Source organism: Trematomus bernacchii, unplaced genomic scaffold (assembly GCF_902827165.1).
Source record: "Trematomus bernacchii unplaced genomic scaffold, fTreBer1.1, whole genome shotgun sequence".
Classification (NCBI taxonomy): Eukaryota; Metazoa; Chordata; class Actinopteri; order Perciformes; family Nototheniidae; genus Trematomus; species Trematomus bernacchii.
In genome coordinates this window covers 15,382,717-15,396,664 of record NW_022987564.1, presented here as the reverse complement: position 1 = coordinate 15,396,664, position 13,948 = coordinate 15,382,717, and the positions used below count along the sequence as shown (strand labels likewise).

General features: G+C 38.7%; 5 gene segments (V, D, J or C); 1 reads left to right on the top strand and 4 right to left on the bottom strand.

The window, feature by feature from the left end:
* Positions 1-1,462: 1,462 nt before the first annotated feature.
* On the bottom strand, positions 1,463-2,157 carry LOC117477686. The segment is given in 2 exon segments: positions 1,463-1,839; positions 2,053-2,157. Coding segments are annotated over 2 exon segments (360 nt in total).
* Positions 2,158-3,635: 1,478 nt separating this feature from the next.
* On the bottom strand, positions 3,636-4,327 carry LOC117477861. The segment is given in 2 exon segments: positions 3,636-4,003; positions 4,111-4,327. Coding segments are annotated over 2 exon segments (414 nt in total).
* Positions 4,328-4,843: 516 nt separating this feature from the next.
* LOC117477866 lies at positions 4,844-6,671 on the top strand. The segment is given in 2 exon segments: positions 4,844-5,001; positions 6,183-6,671. A coding segment is annotated over 1 exon segment (270 nt).
* Positions 6,672-10,590: 3,919 nt separating this feature from the next.
* Positions 10,591-11,244, bottom strand: LOC117477864. The segment is given in 2 exon segments: positions 10,591-10,913; positions 11,127-11,244. Coding segments are annotated over 2 exon segments (360 nt in total).
* A 1,779-nt stretch (positions 11,245-13,023) lies between these two features.
* On the bottom strand, positions 13,024-13,681 carry LOC117477865. The segment is given in 2 exon segments: positions 13,024-13,333; positions 13,441-13,681. Coding segments are annotated over 2 exon segments (360 nt in total).
* Positions 13,682-13,948: the final 267 nt, after the last annotated feature.

Genomic DNA, 13,948 nt, shown 5'->3' with positions numbered 1-13,948 from the left:
TTTTACCTATCTAGATGAAACATTACATACAGTACTACAGTCTCTGTCTTTTTAGCATAATTTAAACATTGATTTTTCGGTACTTGAATTGAAACTAATATTATACTAAAATAAAGCTCCTATCGTCTTTTCCTAACCACTACTCCATGACGTCTGAGGGAAACGTCACCGGGTTAATGAATAGTGGTTTTTAATGGTGTTGTTTTATGATTTATGAACCTGGACAACAGTGAAAAATATATTATTCATTAGGTTGGAATTGAAATATAAACGTAAATTGAAACTTATTGTTGCTCACACGTATGAATACACATGAATCCCAATACGTATGATTGTATGAAAATATTTTTAAGTAAATGCAATTGTATTTATTATAAACTTGTTAGGCCTCAACCTATCACTGTGTATATCACCAATCAAACGTGTTTGATAAAGTTTAAGAAACCTCAACTCAGTAAAGACTGAGAAATGTTGACTTTATTTGATCATTTTACAGTTAAAAAGTAACGCTCATATTTTGTCTTTTGATTATTATAGTGTTGAACATTCAAAACCAATCCCTTTGGCAAGTTAAGATATAACTTGTAAAATGTTCAATAAGCACCGTAACTTTCATGATATTTAGTTCTCGGTCACTGTCGGTTGTTTCCGTGAACGGCCGAATGTTGTGTCCAGGTTAATGTCGCGGACGCAAGGTATTGTGGGACAACATTTTCTTCTTTCCTTTCCTAAAGGAGTGTTTCCTAATCAAAGGAGTGCTTCATAGCTAAAGGAGGCTATAAAGGAAGTTTCAAAGCTCCTTTCCTATCATCTAGAGAATTCCAACGGCTCATGTCATGGCTGCCACTGAGGCACTCCCGGGTCATTTCACTCCGTTAGAAATCTTCCTAAACTAAACTGACAATTCGAACGCAACTTAAGACCTATTCATCAGCTGTGTTCATGCATTATATAAACATAATGACTCATATGTTGCTGTGTCACATCAAAACAGTTTGTATCCAAAGAGACTGAGTTTGTCTCAGGGTCGGATCACTGAGATTTTATAATTCACTTTTAGGTTTTAAAATATATATTTTTTTAGAGTTCTTCCACTTTCTAGAGATAATCTAAATAACTATAAAACCTTAAATACATTTGAGCAAAAAACGTTAAGTATCATTGATATGTTATAAGTGTAATGTTTTCTGGAGTTTTTGAAACATGAAAAGTACAAATTAAGCATTCACTAAATATTTCTAAATGACTCTATATTAATGTATTTATTATCGGTTAAAATGTTAATTAGAATATAAAGTTGTAAGGGACGACATTAAAGAGTGGTAATTAAAGCTTTTAGCACACTTATAATTACTCACAAACAACAACAAATAATTACCTTAATAATAGCAATTGTTTGCATGCTGAAAGTGTTATTTTGTTATTAGTTTAAAATGGTATCTTAATCAAACATATATATTTTTTTTTTCTATGCAGCTGTTCATTCAGATCACTTCCTCTTTATTTGAGGAGGTTTTTGTACGACGTTGTATCACTGTGTGAACGGGAAGCTGCTACCCTGCTGACAATAATAATCTCCTGCATCTACAGTCTGAACTCCAGTGACGGTCAGAGTGAAGACAGTCCCAGATCCACTTCCACTGAAACGATTTGAAACTCCAGACTGAAGAGATGTAGCATAATTTACCAAGAGTTTAGGAGCTTCTCCAGGTTTCTGAAGGTACCAGCTAAGCCATGAACTAACACTTGTACTGGCTGTACATTTGATAGAAAGAGTCTGTCCTGGAACAACAGACAGAGATCCAGGAGACTGAGTCAGGAGGACTTCTCCTGATGAACCTGGAAAACATGAAAACAGCAGAAGGGTTATTGAGACAAACAGCGTGGAGAAAGATGATCAACATCCAAACAGAAGAGCATCCTCTCTTTAACATGGAGAACAGATGGAAGAAGGTACATGCTGCTTGTCTCAGTGCTTCTCCATCATAGCAGATCATCATGTTGGGGAACCTGGTTGCATCCTGAAGCAAAGTTTTCAGAAGAGAGTCTCACCCTGAACAAGGAGCCCCAGGGTGGCCAGCAGTAGAGTCAGTGACATCATCATTGTGCTGCCGGCGTGTCAGTGGCTCTGAAAGGTCTGGACAGCCGCTGATCACCTCTGGCCTCTTATCGTCTGGGAGCAGAGAGGCAGGACACATATGCAAACACACAGAGTCAGTGAAGTGTAGCTGTCCTCAAACAGCATGGAGTTCCCCCTCAGTGCTGACAGCATTCACTGTTTCATGTTTCACTACATAATGGGCTCTCAAAGATTACTATGTCGTACACAAGTTCATTTGGTTCACACAAAGCAGCAAGTTGAGCCTGTTGGTGAGAAGATTTTAAAGTATAGAAATATATGTTGTTTAACACACGTGAAAGAAAAAAAGGTTATTGATACAGATTGTTAAAAGGTTTCACACCAGAATACAAATTCAGCGTTGCAAGTTTTCTTATACAGTAGCTACTTTAATTTACATGATTCATTTTGACAAAAATGTAAAGTCCGATGTCGGCAATTCATCCTTTTTGTAAATCTAAAAGGAGAGTGGCATTAGACAGAATACTTTCTTTAATGGCTGATCACATTATGGTCATTAAGATGAAACAAGGCAGTTTTATATGATGTAAAAATGAATATCATTGGTGGGGAATATAATTGTATGATGAATATACTCAGAGAAGATACCTGAGATGCTGATGCTTTTCTTTCATCTCCATAAAGTTGTATTATTACAATTCTCAGATGCCCCTTTTTCCTCATCTGTTCATACTGTCTGAAATAGGGCTAACACTTTAGATCAGACATTGACTGTTGAGCAGCATGAAGTGTTGGATTCACATCTGTTGTTTACATTATTTGTTAAGTTGAATCCCAATGTGCTTCAAGCTAAGCTGGAGATGATCATTTACATATTTATTTGTCCATTTAAACTGTGTAACTTCATTTCTTCTTTACTTTCACAGCCATCACTCACTGAAATGTCCAAAGGACTGTTAAATGAACTTTGACCGTCTCTTTGAAAAGATCTCATGTAACAGCTTGATTTGTATTCATGGCTCCACATTAAATAAAGAGTCCAGTTTAAGATACTTGTGATCCCTTTTAGAGCTCTGCATGGTCAGACAGCCTCCTTTATCTCTGACCTTCTACAGGGCTGTATCACTAGGAGGTCAGGAACGTCTCATGATCAGGGCTTGCTGGATTTACCTCACTACAGACTTTAAAGTGAAGGTGACCTTTGATTTGAAGTCGGGACCTTTGATCTTTGGGAGTCACTCCAGTTAGACAGAAGTGAACACTGTTCAAAAAAGAAGCTGAGCACCCATGAGTTTAGTGTGGCTATTTTTGAGTATTTTACTATGGTGTGTATGAGTTCATTCACTTAATATATTATTAGAAATATTTCTGTGTGTGTGTGTGTGTGTGTGTGTGTGTGTGTGTGTGTGTGTGTGTGTGTGTGTGTGTGTGTGTGTGTGTGTGTGTGTGTGTGTGTGTGTGTGTGTGTGTGTGTGTGTGTGTGTGTGTGTGTGTGTGTGTCCTCAATGACGTATATCAGTCTCTGCAGTAGCTTCCAGCTGCAGCAGTCAGTTCAGTTCCTGTTCAGTCTGACTGAGGGAGGTTTTTGTACGACGCTTTTTCACTGTGTGAACACAGCTTGACTGTTGATATCATGATAACTCTGACAGTAGTAAACTGCTGCATCATCAGTCTGGACTCCACTGATGGTCAGAGTGAAGTCAGAGTTTGATCCACTGCCTGTAAAACGGTTTGAAATCCCTGATTCTCGACTGTCAGCACGGTAAATGAGCGGTTTAGGAGTTGCTCCATCTCTCTGTTGGTACCAGGCTAAATAGTCCCCATTATAAACCCTCTGACTGGTCCTACATGTGATGGAGACGGAGCGTCCCGGAGCAGAGCTCACTGCTCCAGACTGAGTCACTGTGATCTGGCCTCTGGACTCTGAGGATACAGAGACAAAGACATAAAGCAGCGTCATGGTTTTGTCCGCTTCATTTCAGAGGGACGGATGTTCACAGAGGAGAGGAGTTTGATTCTCTGGACTTTACCTGTGAAGCAGCAGCAGAGGAGAGTCCAGATGAGGACGCAGATCAAAGTCATGTTTTTGATGAGGAGGATTTCTGTGGCTTCTGTTGTCATGAAGGACAGCTGTCAGTCATCCAGTGTTCAACTCTCAGGACTATAAGGTCTCCCAGAGCACTGGAGCATGGTGCTGCTGATGCAAAGTGTCTCTCTATGGAAATGCTCTGACTGACTCCAACAGGGACCTGGATTACTCTGATGATGCTGTTTATCAATGGATCCATCCCTCTGTCAGAGGATTGATCTGGAATGGGTCAGCACTCACTTGTATGAGGCTCTAAGTTCAATGGACACATTTTCTTGCAGTTAATTTAATTAAAAAGCTCAAATTAATAACCCCAAATAATCAATCCCGCCTAGGAAAAACAAAATTGAGATTTATTATTGATCCTGATGGAAAAACAAACTTGTATTCATGGAAATGATTCACATTTGGAAGTATAACATGTAGAGATTTTATTAGACATTTATTGTTTTATTTAAGTGTTCAATTACTTTGCTTGCTGATGTTTAAAAGTTGATAAAATCGTGAAACTAAACATATTTTGTGAACAATCCGTTTTTCAAAAGAAGAATCTTCATTTTAAAACTGAAGAGATGAGTAAATATTTGTTGTAAATGTTTAAAAGGTTCACTAAAGAAACAGTAGATACTTTTCCAGAGTGTGTGAATCTGTTTCAAACATTATAAGCAGTTATTATATAAACTGGGTAAACTGTGGATGTGTTTGGTGAGTTTGTTTGTGTCAAAGTCAGAGAGCCGTGTCTCTCTACAGTGAGAGGTTTTTGTACGGCGGCTCAATGACTTTGTATCACTGTGGTACACGTTCGGTGGAGGAACCAGACTGGATGTTGGAAGTAAGTCAAATGTTAATTTATAAGAGAAATTTCTATTTTGTTGTACTTTTTATTTAGCAAACTAAGAGAAATAGTTGCCTCTCCATGTCATTTTATAAATTCTTCTCAAATATTTTGCACTGAGAGGATAACTTTACTCCAGCTAAAGACGTTTAAATGTTTTCATGAGAGTTAAACGTTGAACAGAGAATAAATCATTATTTCCACCTTTAATGGTGAAGTAGCATCTTGAGGGCTGGTAGGTTTAGTTCAGTGTGTCAGAGTCAGAGAGTCGTGTCTCTCTACAGTGAGAGGTTTTTGTACGGCGGCTCAATGACTTTGTATCACTGTGGTTGACTTTTGGTGGAGGAACCAGACTGGATGTTGGAAGTAAGTTTCTGCACAAAAACTAAATATGATGTTGTTAAGAGACGTTTGAATTCTGTGTTGGAATATTTGAGAGATAGATTTTTATTATTTTAATTGTAATGTTTAGATAGTATTAATATTCATGTTTTTATTTCTCTTCATCATTGAGCAAAGTCGGAGCAGCTTTTCTTGAAATGTCTTTATACATTCCCAACAAACTGTCATTTAAACAGCTTCAAATGTGAAAGGATAAAACTGCAAATGTTAAAATAATGTTTCCTTAACTTATTTTGAGTTTTCTATCTCGGTTCTCCCTTCTGTTTTCGAATAAATTAAGAATACAGTTTTTAAATACAGATGAACAGAGTAAAGATATCGACGGATATTAAAAATGTGTTGAATTATTTCAGACATTATTTTAAAGTTTGTAAAACTGGGTAGTGATTGAGATTCACATTGAGCACAATTGATTGCTCCATTTCCTGTATTTGTTCATTTATCCACTAAATCATTGAATAATGGTTTGTAGAGTTCAGGTTTTGGATGATTTGAACAACAACTACTTAAAATATGTCCTAATGTTGTACTTTATTTCCAGTGTAGTCTGACATATTTCAGGTGATTCTGTATGAAGTGTCTCTGTGCTGATTTGCATGAGAGGCTTCTTAAAGGGAAGTGAAACAATGTGTGAGTGAGAGACTGATGGAGCAGAACCAACATCTGACAGAAACTCCTTAAAGGAGAAACACTCTCACCGTAAAGGTGTCCCAGTGTCTTCTGGTTGATTGACAGCTGTGTGCTCCCTGTCCTCTAATCTGATTGGTGTCTCCTAGGTGATGTCCGTCCCACCCTGACGGTGCTGCCCCCCTCCAGAGAAGAGCTGCAGCAGGGGAAGGCCACGCTCATGTGCCTGGCCAACAAGGGCTTCCCCTCAGACTGGAGTCTGGCCTGGAAGGTGGACGGCAGCAGCAGCAGCAGCAGCAGCAGCAGCAGCTGGGAGGAGAGCAGGAGCCCCGGGGTGCTGGAGAAGGATGCCCACTACAGCTGGAGCAGCACCCTGAGGCTCTCTGCAGACCAGTGGAGGAAGGTGGGCTCTGTGACCTGTGAGGCCACCCAGGGCTCCCAGACTCCGCTCTCAGAGACACTGAGGAGAGACCAGTGTTCCCAGTCCTGATCTGACTCACTGGGACTCTGCTTCCTCTCTCACACTGCTCTCAGTCTGCTCTCTGGCTCTCAGGACATGTTTCAACATCAACCTGTTTTTGCTTTGTCGATGGTTTCAACATTTTAAAATAATAAAGATGAATGTGTGTATTTTAAAAGTGGTATGTCTTCTGATTCCCTTTCTCTAAAATAGTATATATGTAAGGAACCTCATTCACATTAATTCACAAAAGATTCATCCTAGTTTTATTTTTGCTAATCAAGATTGGTACCAATAACCATAGCATGAACATTTTAATGGTAAACTGCAAAGCTCTCTCTTATCACTAATGTTAAAGTAAATCCATGTGTGATGTTCATGTGTTGTTAAACTTTACCTTGAATATATTCTCAAAATCTGAATCAAAAATATTTCCAGGATTATAAAAAGCAGTAAATCATCTGCATAAAGTTAAATAACATTAATCTAAAATGATATTTTACCTATCTAGATTAAACATGACATACAGTACTACAGTCTCTGTCTTTTTAGCAGAATTTAAACATTGGTTTTTCGGTACTTGAATTGAAACTAATATTAAACTAAAACAAAGCTCCTATTGTCTTTTCCTAACCAGTACTCCATGACGTCTGAGGGAAACGTCACCGGGTTAATGAATAGTGGTTTTTAATGGTGTTGTTTTATGATTTATGAACCTGGACAACAGTGAAAAATATATTATTCATTACGTTGGAATTGAAATATAAACGTAAATTGAAACTTATTGTCGCTCACACATGATTGTATGAAAATATTTTTAAGTACAGTAAATACAATTGTATTCATTATAAACTTGTTAGGCCTCAACCTATCACTGTGTATATCACCAATCAAACGTGTTTGATAAAGTTTAAGAAACCTCAACTCAGTAAAGACTGAGAAATGTTGACTTTATTTGATCATTTTACAGTTAAAAAGTAACATTCATATTTTGTCTTTTGATTATTATAGTGTTGAACGTTCAAAACCAATCCCTTTGGCAAGTTAAGATATAACTTGTAAAATGTTTATTAAGCACCGTAACTTTCATGATATTTAGTTCTCGGTCACTGTCGGTTGTTTCCGTGAACGGCCGAATGTTGTGTCCAGGTTAATGTCGCGGCCGCAAGGTATTGTGGGACAACATTTTCTGCTTTCCTTTCCTAAAGGAGTGTTTCCTAATCAAAGGAGTGTTTCATAGCTAAAGGAGGCTATAAAGGAAGTTTCAAAGCTCCTTTCCTATCATCTAGAGAATTCCAACGGCTCATGTCATGGCTGCCACTGAGGCACTCCCGGGTCATTTCACTCCGTTAGAAACCTTCCTAAACTAAACTGACAATTCGAATGCAACTTAAGACCTATTCATCAGCTGTGTTCATGCATTATATAAACATAATGACTCATATGTTGCTGTGTCACATCAAAACAGTTTGTATCCAAAGAGACTGAGTTTGTCTCAGGGTCGGATCACTGAGATTTTATAATTTTCTTTTAGGTTTTAAAATATATATATTTTTAGAGTTCTTCCACTTTCTAGAGATAATCTAAATAACTATAACACCTTAAATACATTTGAGCAAAAAACGTTAAGTATCATTGATATAATAATAATAATAATAATAATAACTTTATTTGTATAGCACCTTTCATACAGAGGATTGCAGTTCAAAGTGCTTTACATCAGTAAGAAATAAGACATAACATCAGTGTAAAACAAGCAGCAAGAGCAAAGCATAAAGTGGGATAAAATAATTAAACATAAATACATGGGGAATAAAACATAGAGAAATAGTGCAGTATAATAGTGCAAAGTCAGTAAAATGCTTTGGTAAAGAGATAGGTTTTAAGCTGCCTTTTAAAAATGTCTAACGTATTGGCTTCCCTAATATTGTTGGGTAACGTGTTCCACAGTTTTGGGGCGTAGTTTACAAAGGCTGCATCACCGATCTTCTTATGACTCTTTCTGGTGACCTCTAATAGACCTGCATCTGATGATCGCAGTGTTCTGGCGGGTGTGTAGTTTATTAGAGAGTCAGCAATGTAGCTGTGTCCTTGTCCATTTAGAGCTTTGTATGTGAGGAGAAGCACCTTAAAATCAATTCTAAAAGTTACAGGAAGCCAGTGTAGAGGAGCTAACACAGGACTAATGTGTTCCCTCCTTTTGGTATTAGTTAGTCTAGCTGCAGAGTTTTGAATGAGCTGGAGTCTTTCAATAGTTTTCTTGAGGAGACCAGTGAATAGTGCATTGCAGTAGTCTAGTCGGCTAGATATAAAAGCATGAATTAGCTTCTCTGCATCATTTTGATTTATGAAATGAATACCTTCGCTATGTTTCTGAGATGAAAGAAAGCTATTTTGGTCACTTTGTTTAAATGGGCGTTGAAGTTCAAATCTGAGTCCAGGATGACACAGAGACTTGTCACCTCGGGTTTAATCCAAGTGGTTAAGCTTCCTAGATTATTTGTTAGCATCTCTCTTTTTGATTTGGGGCCAACAAGTAGGACTTCAGTTTTGTCCTCATTCAATTTAAGAAAGTTATCGTTCATCCATTGGTTTATTGCTGTCAGGCAGTTGGTAATGGAGTTTATGGCTGTCGCATCATTTGGTTCAGCGGATATGTACAATTGTGTATCATCCGCATAGCTGTGGAAATCTATACCATACTTTCTGATGATGTCGCCGAGCGGTAACATATAGAGAGAAAAGAGTAATGGACCTAAACAGCTCCCTTGTGCAACCCCGTAGCGGCTTTCATGTTTCTCTGATGTGTGGCCTCCTAGACTAATATAGAACATCCTTCCTCTGATATGTGTTTTGATCCAGTTCAACACGCAGCCAGAGAAACCAATAAGCTTTTCAAGTCGATTTATCAGGATGTTGTGATCAATAGTATCAAAAGCTGCACTGAGATCTAATAGGATAAGGATGGAGATTTTATTTGCATCAGAGTTGAGTCTGAGGTCACTAATTACCTTTGTGAGTGCAGTTTCCGTACTGTGGTATCTTCTGAAACCTGACTGAAATACTTCTAAGATGTTGTTTTCTTTAAGATAGGAATTTATTTGGACTGAGACAATTCTTTCCAATATTTTACTGATAAATGGAAGATTTGATATTGGTCTGTGGTTTGCTACTGTGTTGTTATCCAATTTAGGTTTCTTTAATAGAGGCTTTACAACAGCTGTTTTAAAGGCATCAGGGAAGATACCAGTTTTAAGGGCTGTGTTTATAATGTCCAGGACCGGACTGGAGACGCTATCAAACACTCGCTTAAAGAATTTTGTGGGGATAGGATCAATGTCTAAAGTTGTGGAGTTTGCTTCTGAGACAGTTTTACACAGTTCGCTTAGTGTGATGCATGTAAAGTTACTCATGGTTACATTACATACTCTACTGAGATCGGTTTCATACTACAGTAGCTCTGATTGAAGTTATTTTGTTCTCAAAAAACAGAGCAAATTCCTCACATTTAGCTGTTGAGGAGGGTGGGGGGGGCAGAGACAGTGTTTAGCAGCTGATCGATAGTGGAGAAAAGGACTCTGGAATTTCCGGCATTTTCTGTTTTAATATTGGAAAAATAATCTTTCCTTGCTAGTCGGATAGTTCTGTTATAGGCAGTTAAAGCATCTTTGTAGATATCACAGCAGATAGTGGTTTTTGTATTCCTCCATTTTCTCTCTGCTGCACGACATTTCCTTTTTTTATATGTTATAAGTGTAATGTTTTCTGGACTTTTTGAAACATGAAAAGTACAAATTAAGCATTCACTAAATATTTCTAAATGAATCTATATTAATGTATTTATTATCGGTTAAAATGTTACTTAGAATATAAAGTTGTAAGGGACGACATTAAAGAGTGGTAATTAAAGCTTTTAGCACACTTATAATTACTCACAAACAACAACAAATAATTACCTTAATAATAGCAATTGTTTGCATGCTGAAAGTGTTATTTTGTTATTAGTTTAAAATTGTATCTTAATCAAAGATATATTTTTTTTCTTTTTTCAATGCAGCTGTTCATTCAGATCACTTCCTCTTTATTTGAGGAGGTTTTTGTACGACGTTGTATCACTGTGTGAACGGGTAGCTGTTACTCTGCTGACAATAATAATCTCCTGCATCTACAGTCTGAACTCCAGTGACGGTGAGAGTGAAGACAGTCCCAGATCCACTTCCACTGAAACGATTTGAAACTCCAGAGTGAAGAGATGTAGCATAATAAACCAAGAGTTTAGGAGCTTCTCCAGGTTTCTGAAGGTACCAGTGAAGGTATGAACTAATACTTGTACTGGCTGTACATTTGATAGAAAGAGTCTGTCCTGGAACAACAGACAGAGATCCAGGAGACTGAGTCAGGAGGATTTCTCCTGATGAATCTGGAAAACATGAAAATAGCAGAAGGGTTATTGAGACAAACAGCGTGGAGAAAGATGATCAACATCCAAACAGAAGAGCATCCTCTCTTTAACATGGAGAACAGTTGGAAGAAGGTACATGCTGCTTGTCTCAGTGCTTCTCCATCATAGCAGATCATCATGTTGGGGAACCTGGTTGCATCCTGAAGCAAAGTTTTCAGAAGAGAGTCTCACCCTGAACAAGGAGCCCCAGGGTGGCCAGCAGTAGAGTCAGTGACATCATCATTGTGCTGCCGGCGTGTCAGTGGCTCTGAAAGGTCTGGACAGCCGCTGATCACCTCTGGCCTCTTAACGTCTGGGAGCAGAGAGGCAGGACACATATGCAAACACACAGAGTCAGTGAAGTGTAGCTGTCCTCAAACAGCATGGGTGTTCCCCCTCAGTGCTGACAGCATTCACTGTTTCATGTTTCACTACATAATGGGCTCTCAAAGATTACTATGTCGTACACAAGTTCATTTGGTTCACACAAAGCAGCAAGTTGAGCCTGTTGGTGAGAAGATTTTAAAGTGTAGAAATATATGTTGTTTAACACACGTGAAAGAAAAAAAGGTTGTTGATACAGATTGTTAAAAGGTTTTCACACCAGAATACAAATTCAGCGTTGCAAGTTTTCTTATACAGTAGCTACTTTAATTTACTTGATTCATTTTGACAAAAATGTAAGTCCGATGTCGGCAATTCATCCTTTTTGTAAATCTAAAAGGAGAGTGGCATGAGACAGAATACTTTCTTTAATGGCTGATCACATTATGGTCATTAAGATGAAACAAGGCAGTTTTATATGATGTAAAAATGAATATCATTGGTGGGGAATATAATTGTATGATGAATATACTCAGAGAAGATACCTGAGATGCTGATGCTTTTCTTTCATCTCCATTAAGTTGTATTATTACAATTCTCAGATGCTCCTTTTTCCTCATCTGTTCAAATCTACTGTCTGAAATAGGGCGAACACTTTAGATCAGACATTGACTGTTGAGCAGCATGAAGTGTTGGATTCACATCTGTTGTTTACCGTTTACATTATTTGTTAAGTTGAATCCCAATGTGCTTCAAGCTAAGCTGGAGATGATCATTTACATATCTATTTGTCCATTTAAACTGTGTAACTCCATTTCTTCTTTACTTTCACAGCCATCACTCACTGAAATGTCCAAAGGACTGTTAAATGAACTTTGACCGGCTCTTTGAAAAGATCTCATGTAACAGCTTGATTTGTATTCATGGCTCCACATTAAATAAAGAGTCCAGTTTAAGATACTTGTGATCCCTTTTAGAGCTCTGCATGGTCAGACAGCCTCCTTTATCTCTGACCTTCTACAGGGCTGTATCACTAGGAGGGTCAGGAACGTCTCATGATCAGGGCTTGCTGGATTTACCTCACTACAGACTTTAAAGTGAAGGTGACCTTTGATTTGAAGTCGGGACTTTTGATCTTTGGGAGTCACTCCAGTGAGACAGAAGTGAACACTGTTTCAAAAAAGAAGCTGAGGGACCCATGAGTTTAGTGTGGCTATTTTTTAGTATTTTACTATGGTGTGTATGAGTTCATTCACTTAATATATTATTAGAAATATTTCAGAAGTCTTTGCTTGAAAAAGAATAAAGTTACACGCTTAATGGAGACTGAAAGTTGTGGGATGTGTGTGTGTGTGTGTGTGTGTGTGTGTGTGTGTTGTGGTGTGTGTGTAGTGTGTGTGTTGTGCTGTGTGGGTGTGTGTGTGTGTGTGCTGTGTGTGTGTCTGTGTGTTTTGTGTGTGTGCCTCGTGTGTGTGTGTGTGTGTGTGATGTGTGTGGTGTGTGTGTGTGTGTGTGTGTCGTCTAGTGTGTTGTGTGTGTGTGTGTGGTGTGTAAAAGATGTGTGTGTATGTTCTGTGTGTGTGTGTGTGTGATGTGTGTTGTGTGTGTGTGTGTAGTGTGTTCTGTGTGATGATGTGTGTGTGTGTCCTCCGTGACGTGTCTCCGTCCCTGCCGTCGCTTCCCTCTTGCCGCAGTCCGTTCCGTTCCTGTTCCCGTCTGACTGAGGGAGGTTTTTTTTGTACGACGCTTTTTCACTGTTGTGAACACCTACTGACTGTTGGGGATATGGAGACTCTGACAGTAGTAAACTGCTGCATCATCAGTCTGGACTCCACTGATGGTCAGAGTGAAGTCAGAGTTTGATCCACTGCCTGTAAAACGGTTTGAAATCCCTGATGCTCGAGTGCTAGTAGAGTAAATGAGCGGTTTAGGAGTTCCTCCATCTCTCTGTTGGTACCAGGCTAAATAGTCCCCATTATAAACCACCTGACTGGTCCTACATGTGATGGAGATGGAGCGTCCCGGAGCAGAGCTCACTGCTCCAGACTGACTCACTGTGAACTGGCCTCTGGACTCTGAGGATACAGAGACAAAGACATAAAGCAGCGTCATGGTTTTGTCCGCTTCATTTCAGAGGGACGGATGTTCACAGAGGAGAGGAGTTTGATTCTCTGGACTTTACCTGTGAAGCAGCAGCAGAGGAGAGTCCAGATGAGGACGCAGATCAAAGTCATGTTTTGATGAGGAGGATTTCTGTGGCTTCTGTTGTCATGAAGGACAGCTGTCAGTCATCCAGTGTTCAACTCTCAGGACTATAAGGTCTCCCAGAGCACTGGAGCATGGTGCTGCTGATGCAAAGTGTCTCTCTATGGAAATGCTCTGACTGACTCCAACAGGGACCTGGATTACTCTGATGATGCTGTTTATCAATGGATCCATCTCCTCTGTCTGAGGATTGATCTGGAATGGGTCAGCACTCACTTGTATGAGGCTCTAAGTTCAATGGACACATTTTCCTTGCAGTTAATTTAATTAAAAAGCTCAAATTAATAACCCCAAATAATCATCCCGCCTAGGAAAAACAAAATTGAGATTTATTATTGATCCTGATGGAAAAACAAACTTGTAGTCATGGAAATGATTCACATTTGGAAGTATAACATGTAGAGATTTTATTAGACATTTATTGT